Source organism: Fragaria vesca, linkage group LG5 (assembly GCF_000184155.1).
Source record: "Fragaria vesca subsp. vesca linkage group LG5, FraVesHawaii_1.0, whole genome shotgun sequence".
Lineage (NCBI taxonomy): Eukaryota > Viridiplantae > Streptophyta > Magnoliopsida > Rosales > Rosaceae > Fragaria > Fragaria vesca.
This window is the reverse complement of record NC_020495.1, coordinates 29,245,596-29,255,731: the sequence shown is the minus strand read 5'-3', so window position 1 is coordinate 29,255,731 and position 10,136 is coordinate 29,245,596. Positions and strand designations below refer to the sequence as shown.

The window sequence follows — 10,136 nt, the reverse complement described above, 5'->3', positions numbered from 1 at the left end:
AACTAATTTTTCTCAAATAGGCAAATTAAAAGGAAACTATACTACTGTAATTTCTCACACCCTCTAATTTCAATCTCATCTATTTTCGTGAAGGATTTTACTTCATCATGAAGCAGTATTTGCTTCAAATGTGAACTCTCCCTCTATCGAAAGAAACAGCAGGTGACGATAGACACGTACACACTCCCACTCGGCTACACCTACTAACTCCCACTCCCACTCCCACTCCCCTTCCTCCCCTTCCTTACTTTACTCTCATCACAACCCAAAAACCAGGGCCACCCTCCATTTTCCCTTCCTTCCTTCCTCTATATAAACCCAACCCAACTCCCCCCTCTCTCTCTCCCACCGCCACCCACAACCCCATTTTCTCACAAACCCAACCAACAACAAAACAAATGGCATTCTCATCAACACTCACCCTTTCCCTCACTCTGCTCCTCCTCGCCGTCATGCAAGGCCACGCCGCCCCCCGCGCCGCCCCGGCCCCGGCGGTGGACTGCTCCTCGTTGATCCTGAACATGGCGGACTGCTTGTCGTATGTTTCAAACGACAGCAAGACAGAGAAGCCGGAAGCGAGTTGCTGCACTGGACTCAAGACTGTGCTTAAGGCTGACGCTTCGTGTCTCTGTGAGGCTTTCAAGAGTAGCGGTCAGATGGGCATCGTTCTCAACATGACTAAGGCCATGGCTCTCCCCGCCGCTTGCAAAGTCTCCGCTCCTTCCGCCGCCAACTGTGGATGTCAGTTCTCTCCCTTTCTTTTTTATTTATTTTTTCTGGGGTTTAAGATTTTTTTGACTCATTTGTTTGTTTATTTTATTCTGGATTTTTGCAGTGGCTGTTGCTCCTGCTGGTGCTCCTGGTATGTTCTAATTCTTATCATTCTTAATTTACTCTTAGATTTGTTTGTTTGTGTGTTTTTGTTTTTCATTAATCTGAATCTAGTTCAGATTAAAGTATTGCATGCATTAGCATTTTGCTTCTGGGTTTTGCCTGATCTGTAGACTACAGGATACTTGCTGTCTTCAAGGAATTGTTGAATTTGTTTTTTTTTTTAAAGTATGAGACATAATCTTTGTAATGCTCTCACAAGTCACAACCCATCTGGTCAATTGGTGGTCTTTGAATCACACACAAATCTATCTGAGTTTAGATGGTTAAGAAGTTTCAAATGGTTATAGAAGATTCAAAGTTTCTGAATTTTTGTTATTTTTCCCCTGAATGCCATAACATTGGTTTTGCATTGATTTCATTATTTTATTTTTTTCTACACTTTCAAGAGAAATTTTGATTTGAGTATTACCACTGACAAACATTGTTTTCTTTTAAATTTTGGAAAATATGTTTCTTTATTTGTTCATGGTCAAATTGTCATTGATTATGTTTCATATCAATTGCTGAATTGATCCTTGTCTAGATTCATAGATCTCACATCATGCGTCTGAGTCAAATCTTGTGGACCAGTTCAAATATGTCACCTTCAAAAGATATTGATTTCTAATGCATCAATTCTACATTACCATCTGTCCATGTTTGGATTAGTTTCTTATGTTCTAGATGGACCAACACATCAATGCATGTAACGTGATGTGAAATTGTAAAGCAGAGTTTATGAAAGGTGAAATGTGTGATTGTCTTGCACACTTTGTTTATGAATGTATGCTTACATTTTGCCCAGAAATAGGGATGTGTAATAATAGTTCATGAACAGGTTTCTATCACACTTCTATTACAAAATAGAGATGGTTACTATATCTTTTGTTTGACAGTTGCAACCCTTACGCCTCAAATTGCTCCAACAACTTCAGCTGGTGTTGCACCTGAATCATCTGCCGCAGGAGGGAATGTGGTAGCACCTGCATCTGCTCCAGCAAACTCAGCTTCTTTTATGCTTTTCAGTTCAGTTACCCTGTTTCTGGGCCTTTTGGTTGCGTCATTGCCTTATTTCTGAGCAAATGTGGCATGTAGTGCCGTTTTTGAGAGCATAGAGTGATGACTTGTGATGTTCATTTTAGCATTGGGGAGTTAGTTCTGTTCAAATTTCTTCTATTCGGGATGTTACTGTAGTAGGTTTTAACATGTTTTCTCTTTTTGGACCCTTGAGACCTGTTTGGTGGTTGGACATGGTTTTCTAATATTTTAGTTGATCTACCTATCCTTAAATTCCTGGCCCCTTTTCAATTGATATTTGAACATAACCTGGTGTCTTCTTTGCTAGTATTATGGACCTTATATGGTTATGATGGTAACATCCATAAATTATAGCCTATTGAATGGATCACAAGAGAGGAATCTCACATTCACATGAAGCGAAGAAGCAACCATTGTGATACATTGCATGATTTAGTGGATCAAGGTTGGAGAATGTAAAATTTACACAGCATGTTGTTTAACATGGTAGCATTTACATAATAGGATGTTGCTCAAGAGTTCCGAGCCATGACATCCGAACGACGAAAGTTTTGCAACATTATAAACATTGAGTGATCAAGAACAGTGAAATTTGGTTGAACAATAGATTTGCTTCTTCACATGGAGCCATGGAGGTGGTCTGGGAATGATGTCGGGGGGAATAGCAAAGGCAGTAAGAGCATGGAGACCTAAAATAAGTGACTACAAAACAGTGGTCTATTTAGCTGGCCTAAGAGAGGAGGAGGTGCCAGCAAGGCTTTCCAAGGTTTCCTTCTTGAGTTCTTGTCACTCTGTAAAGGCATCATGAACAGTTGGTTTCAACTGCAGCTCCTCCCTGCAACAAGAGAACATTGCTGTTTGACTAGATTGTTTTTGCCGTTTTCGTTTCATTTCGGTCCAACTGCAGACCAGGGTTTGAAAATGTTGTCCTTTTTTAGATAGTTAGATTGTTTTTTTTTTGGATCATTAGATAGGGGGGTGTATTGTATATGGAATTAGTGGAAGTTTTAAAGAAGTCTATGGAATTTGAAAGTTTAGGTGTATTCAATACTGACTTTTAAAAATCTATCAAAGTCTGGGTGTATTCAACTAGATTTTAAAAAATCATTATGAATTCCACCAAAGTTCAGAGGTATTCAATTAAGACTTTTTAAAATGAATAGAAGTTCAGATGTATTCAAAATATCATTCATACTTATGGAATTAATAACTCATGGATAATTGTGGACTTTGTAGTGTAAATTACACACATCAAACTCCAATATTTTTCCATCCACTAGAGCAAAGATTTGGAAAAGTCTACCATAGACTTTCTCTTTACATGTGAATAGGTTGATCCTACAATACATCATCTTTTTTTTCTTTTTTATAATATTTTGTGCTATCAATGTTCTATTCTACCTATTCTTTTCAATGTTTTTTGAATGTTAATATTTTGTTGTATTTCAATTGTAATGCTTGGAACCCTCGATAACCTAAATGTTATATACTAACTCTTGATGTTAGAACCACATGATCATATATTATTATATTAGTGTACATGAATTAAACTGTGAACATCTAATGTCCCACTTTAGAATATGTGTCTTTGGTTAACGTACAAGTATGCATGTTGTTAAGTTAATATAGTTTTTTTTGTTACTTATGTTTATGTATTTCAATCAAATATTACAACGGTATGCATCGAAATTAGATAGATGAGCACTAAACTTATAATCGGTGTCATTATGTGTTTGTCATTGCATCTTTATTTTTTTTTCCTTTTATGTAACTCTGTAAGTATTAAGAAATCTACATAAGTCATTCATATGAAATCTGTAGATTTCAGAAATCAGTTAAAGTCTGTGATTAAAAATCGATGGTTTTAAGAAATCAGTGAAAGTCTATGAACTTTTCAAAGAGTCTATAGACTTTTCAAAAAGTCAATTGATTAAAATTTAAGTCTGTATGAATCCAAATACAATACACCCCCCTTAGATTGTTGCTCTAAAGGAACTTCTACTGTATGTTTATAACATGTTAATATATAACATATATACGATTATCAAATTAGAGTTGTCAGTCCTATTTCATTCTTGTAAGGATCTTATTTATCTTAACAATATTTATTTTTTAACACTATTTATTTTTTAACACTCATCGCTTAAGTATCCAGAGGTGATTGGAGTAGAGTACCTTTTTTTCTTCTTCTGAATAGAAGAGTGTACTTGTTTTATGTAGCAAGAAAAGAGTATTTAATTACTAACCTGCATGAAATCCTCACAAGCAAGGGAGATTTAGCATCATACTGGAATACTGGATCAAAAATAAAATGGAGGGGCATTAGCATCGATAGCCTACACTGCTAAATAGTTTCAGCTGGCGGAGTCATCTTGTAAACTGACACCAAGCTAACACCACCAATACATTTGTTTTCTGCTGCTGCCCCTTCCTCGAACAATAGCAACATTTTTGAGCTACAACTCAAAAATGCATCTCAATGTGTATAGATTAATATATATGAGATATGTCAATGTTGTGAATCATGGCGCAGCAAGAAGAGTACACAGGGAAGAACCCAAGAGGTTTCACTTTGGCATTTTTTACTTTGTTGATCCATGTATTTTTTTTTTTTAATCTTTATATCGGATTGAATATGACACATCTACTTGGGTAAACTCTTTTATCCACAAAAATTCTAGGAATTCTGAAGTGCTAAAAGGAAGAAGGAACAAGGATATGTAAGGCAGTGGTGGGTGCTGCCGATCGAGGCACCTTACAAACTCTAGCTCTATTGAGTTTCTGTATAGGGTTTCAAACTTAGAGCTAAACAGTACTAATTAATTTTTTTAAGTTTTTTATAAGAGCTAATTAAAACTTGGAACTTTGAAACGTACCTAGACAGAACGCAAACAATATGGAAACTCATGGGTTGTGAGAGCAACCCCTCATTCAAACGAAGACCCACGCTGAAACAAGCAGATCTCGACGACTCATAAGTTCGACCTTATACCACAAATAAGCTTTGAGGCATAAGATAGACATGGTACAATTCTTGTAATTATGTCCACGAGAAGCAAGTGTGTTTCAAGAATGGACGTAAAGGTTTATTGTGATTAGAGCTGGAATACTTTTGCTCGTAATGTTACTCACAAAAATTTAGGTTTCTTGTCACTTAGAGACAAATTTTATTCACACATATCTAATCACTTAATACACATCTCTCTATTTTTGAAAGTTTAATTTTTAATTCCTCTTAACGAAAACCAAATTGTTCCAATAAAAAAATAAAATAAACAAATTGTTCAATTCGTAAACATCAAACCCAACGGATAAAGCTTTCTTTGCTTTTTCTATTCTCATTATACATCCAGCGTATCCTATTTCTAAAAATCTATGTACATATTGTGGTGAATATATAATATCATATACAAAACATTGATCTTATGTAATAAGAAACTAAAATGAAGCCATGAAGGTCAACTGTTTGGGTAGTCTCAAAACCTCTTGCTGATATGAGGTCGATTGCCTTGCTGTTTGATGCTTGGATTTACTCTCTTTACAATGGCTTGGTGAAAATCTTTTGTTGGTATTAGAAGGTTGAAATCTCTCGATCAAATTATCATATATTTTTTTATGTTTTTGCTTGCTTTCAATTATAGAAAATATAAGATTATACATAATATGGTGTGAAATGACTATATATGGCAATGAACTGTGTATGGAGACTCGGGAAAGATGATGATATTGGCTTGCAATGAGATAAGAGTATATTATTGTGAATAGGCATGTCTTATTTATCTCAAGAGATACATACCTCTTAGAGAATGACAGTGTTTGTATTGAAAAGGTGCCTTTGGTACCTTTTCATTTCCTATATAAACATACTACATGCCACAAGTTTCATATCATCATCAAAGGGAAAATTTTAAGAATAGTACATGACAAACGGTCCACTCTCAATTTTGGTGTTTTAAGTTCAAAACAATCAAAATGGTACATGACGTTTAAAAGCCGGCACACTTTTAGCACATGTCGTCGATAACACCATTAACTTTATGTAATTTCTCATTTTTCAAAAGGTGGTTTCGGGTTTTCTCTATTCTCTTTCTTTATGTTATGTTTTCTTTTTCTTTTTTTCTATTTATATACTTTTTTAATCTTGTAAATTCATACCATATATTCTCAAAGACTTTGTTGTTTTCCTCTTACCTGGTTTCTTTGCGTACTATTCGTTGTATTTGTAAGTTACCGGGTTTGGTTTTAATGAAAGGCTCATATTCAATAAAAAATAAAAAATAAAAAGACTTTATTGTTTGTCCCAATCCAAGTAAAACTAGGACATAGCTTTCTTGCTCTAAGTTTCCTTACTCAATACCCACCGATATATTCAAACTTTTTCTTCTATAACTTACCAAATCAAATCATCTTCCAACTTCTTCCTACAGTCCTACCTCGATCACCATTTTTGTGTATGTTGGGTTTGAACAGGGACGAAAAAGAGAGACAACAATACTTTTTTCTTTCTTATTTCCCTCTCCTTATTAATTATTAATTTAATTATTGATTTTAATAATTTATTACTGCTAAATTAAGGAGTGATGGATTTGCCCCTTAAAATTTAACGGAAAACACGTTAGATAACAGATAATATAATAGTACGTACATTATTTTCGGTTGAGATTACAAGTTCATGTACCGTTATGATTGTTTTGAAACTTAAAACACCAAAATTAGGAATGAACCATTTGTCATATATTATTCTTAAAATTTTCTCATCATCAAATGATCAAATCAATCTGCATTTCCCTCTCTATTCTCTCTTATCCTCCTATATAACCATACAATTTCCTAATCAAAAAAAAAAACAAAAAGAAAAAAAAAAACCATACAATTTCCTTCTAGTATTTTCTAAGGGAATTTTTCGATTTTGCTATACCGCTGATGCAGGAGCTATGCTTAGAGATGAACTAAGAGCCAAGAGGAATGTACAAGCGCTAGAATATCTCAAGCACTATGTTTGGTCCAAGAGATGATTCCTTACTATATTATGCTTTGATTATTTACCTAGTAAGTGGTAATAGTTTTAACGTTGTTGCTTACTTCCTTCAAGAGGAATGTACAGGCACCAAAATATCTTAAGGACTATATTTGGTCCAAGAGATGATTCCTTATTATACTATGCTTTGATTATTTGCCTATTAAGTGGTGGCAGTTTTAACGTTGTTACTTACTTCCTTTTAAGGACTAGGTTTTGTTCTCTATATAAAGAGATGTATTGGCTCCTGTAAGGGGTCTTTTGATCATTCATATATTATAGGGAAAATGCCCATTTAGTACTAATTCAAACCCCTTATTTCTCATTTCAATGATAATCTTTTGCATTAGCCCATTCCAATATAAGGTAACCATTTTTATGCCCAAATACACAAATCTTTATACCCAAATGCACAAATCTTTATTAAAGTCTTAACAAACCATATTATTTTAAGACTATTGTGCCCCCACCTCTTCAACATGAAAAGACTTGGCCGGAACCTCGGACTCCGGTCACCGGCCGCCGGACTCCGGTCACCGACCGCCGGATTCCGGTCACCGGATTTTCCCCTGTAACCAGTTACTGACCCCCAATAACCAGATACTGACCAGTTAATGACCCATAATAAACAATTACTAACCCCCAGTAACCAGTTTTTGATTAATTACTGACATCTAGTAACCAGTTACTGACCCCCAGTAACCAGTTATGTACTGACCCCCAATAACTTTTGGTTTTCAGTTACTAACACCCAGTAATCATTTAGTTTTCAGTTACTGACACCCAATAATCACTTAGTTTTCAGTTACTGACACCCAGTAAGCACAATGTCCTTAAACAAATTGGTCAAACACCCCACGAAGTTGACCTGCTGGCTCTGATTGCTCTTCAGCTCCATCAACTCCATCAAATGCTCGAATTCCAGCCGCGATCTCATCCTAATCACCTTCCTCAAGTAGCTCACATAAGCCTGCAAACCCTCCTCCTCTATCCCTGTACAGCCTTATGAACCTCAACACATTCATATGGTCTCTCTGGTCCACGGCAGCGCTGAGCTTCTTCTTCACAATCGATTCCAGAAGCTTCTTCTACTCCATGAGCTGGTCCCTCTGCTTCGATCCCGAATCGCGATACTCAGATTCAATCTGTATAAACCTCTGGACGAATTTGGCGGCGGACTCGTAGTCCTGCGCGTCGAGAGCCTGCTTAACGCCGTCGATGCAGTTGGTGCGCTCGACGATGGCGTCAAGGCAGAGGAGCGTGGAGTTGACGCGCGGCTGTGCGAGGTCGAGCTCGCGGACCTTGGCGCTGACGTGGTCAGCGAGGTCGCAGGTGGAGGCGACGTTGGAGAGGACGTGATCGGCGTCGGACTTGACGATCTCAAGGACCTGGGAGGAATTCTAGAGGCTAGAGAGGTGCTTGTCGAGGTCGGACCTCTGGGAGAGGAGGCTGTCGAGGTTGAAATCCAAGGCGCATTGGTAGGCTATGCTCTCGTGCGTAAAATCCAATGGGGAGAGAGAGACAGAGAGAGAGAGAGAGAGAGAGAGGAAACCAGATTGGGAAGAGAGAGAGAGAAGAAGAAGAAAGAGATAAAAACTGTGTGGATTTAATTAAACACATAATAATAATGTTTTTTTCTTAAGAATCATTAGAATGAGCACAAAGATAAGACTTTAATTGGAAGAGGCTTTAGTTTTCAAATATTTGGGCATTAAGGCATTTTCCCTATATTATAAGTATTGGCAGTCGCCAGAGCATCATTATCTTCTTCTCTTGTGTCTTGTGTGTTTGAGTCCAGAGAGGCTTTGAGTTGTTGTGGATCTGATCCACATCAATCACAGATTCCAAACTTTGTTGTATCCTGGAAGTGATTTGCCAAGAACCCTTTTAGCAAACTCATTGAGTGGGGGCTTCATTGAGTGGGGGCAAATAACAAGGAAACAATTCAAGTCGTACCTCAGTTGTTTTTTTTTTAAACCTAACAATGCAGTCAACACCAATGTGGATTCTTCTCTATAAATAGTAATTTATACATCTGCATAGAGAATAAAAGCAAATGGATTGAATGATTTATCAAGCCTTTTACCATACAGAAGGCATATGTCATTTTAATCGCCAGGTGAAAGCTTATGCTTGAGCAGCTTGATTGCAGATCACAAAACTCCCTGGATTAATGGTAATGCTCTTCGTGCAATTGTGAGTTTTGTATATCCCCACAAGTCGATCAGCCAACTCAAACATGTTATTTCTCAGGCTGCAGTAGCATTAAACATACCTTTCAGTATCAGTGAACCAGGTAAATATAAATAATTCGCCACCAAAATAAAAGCATTATTCAACCAACCTTATGATTATGAACTGAGCATCCTTTGTCCGGTCCTTCACATAATGACCAACGATGGAAACATTCTTAAAGTCTACATTGAATGCCAAAATAAATCAAGAAAAATGAGTGTGCTAAAAAGAATGAAAACAGACAGAAAAGAATGCCAAAGGTTCAGACGATAACGACAGAAATTCAGCTCGAAAGTACCTAAGGCAGCATCAATTTCATCCATGACATAAAGAGGTGTAGGCTTGTAATGATGAAGTGCAAACACAAGAGCCAATGAGCTCAATGTCTGCAAGATGTATGAGGACCGACATGAAACAGTTTTAATGACTTGTCTACATATGAAGTGTGCAATTTTTCTTCCAAATAAAGAAACAGTCAGCACTACTCTGACTTACCTTTTCACCACCAGATAAGTTTGAAATATTCTTCCAACTCTTCTTTGGTGGTCTAACGCTGAAGACAACACCTTCAGAGAAAGGATCCAAGGAGTCGACTAGCTCAAGTTCCGCATCACCTCCCAGTGTGATCATCTATATGTGCACATATGACAAAAGTGAGAAAATGTAAGCCTGTAACGAACAATGTCAGTTTTCTCACCAAACTAAAGAAAGTAACCTGCAGTAACATACCAACATGGAGGTTCATCACAATCAAATAATTAAAACAATCAAAAACATTCTCAAATGAGCATTTGCAACCAGCTTACCAGAAGGAATGTAACAAAAGCGACTGCTATGCTAATTCAAATTGTTCAACATGCTCAATCGAAGACCAGAACCAAAACAAAGATATATATATATATGTATGTATGTTGGTAGATACATAAATACATAAGAGAGAGAGAGAGAGAGAGAGAGAGAGAGAGAGAGACGA

General features: G+C 36.8%; 2 protein-coding genes across 2 annotated transcripts in view; one reads left to right on the top strand and one right to left on the bottom strand.

The window, feature by feature from the left end:
• Positions 1-335: 335 nt before the first annotated feature.
• Positions 336-2,940, top strand: LOC101305667 (non-specific lipid-transfer protein-like protein At5g64080-like). Its single transcript, XM_004300654.1, has 3 exons — positions 336-741; positions 836-862; positions 1,770-2,940. Exons 1-3 carry the CDS (start codon positions 399-401, stop codon positions 1,949-1,951), a joined length of 552 nt encoding a protein of 183 aa, XP_004300702.1. The 5' UTR covers positions 336-398; the 3' UTR covers positions 1,952-2,940.
• Positions 2,941-8,016: 5,076 nt separating this feature from the next.
• The window catches only part of LOC101300355 (structural maintenance of chromosomes protein 4-like), a 9,705-nt gene continuing 7,585 nt past the window's right edge, over positions 8,017-10,136 (bottom strand). Inside the window, exons 25-29 of the mRNA XM_004301951.1 lie at positions 9,659-9,793; positions 9,462-9,549; positions 9,273-9,345; positions 9,062-9,182; positions 8,017-8,316 (exon numbers count right to left, since the gene is read on the bottom strand). Coding sequence (XP_004301999.1) covers positions 8,017-8,316; positions 9,062-9,182; positions 9,273-9,345; positions 9,462-9,549; positions 9,659-9,793 — 717 coding nt within the window. The remainder of the gene's footprint in view (positions 8,317-9,061; positions 9,183-9,272; positions 9,346-9,461; positions 9,550-9,658; positions 9,794-10,136) is intronic.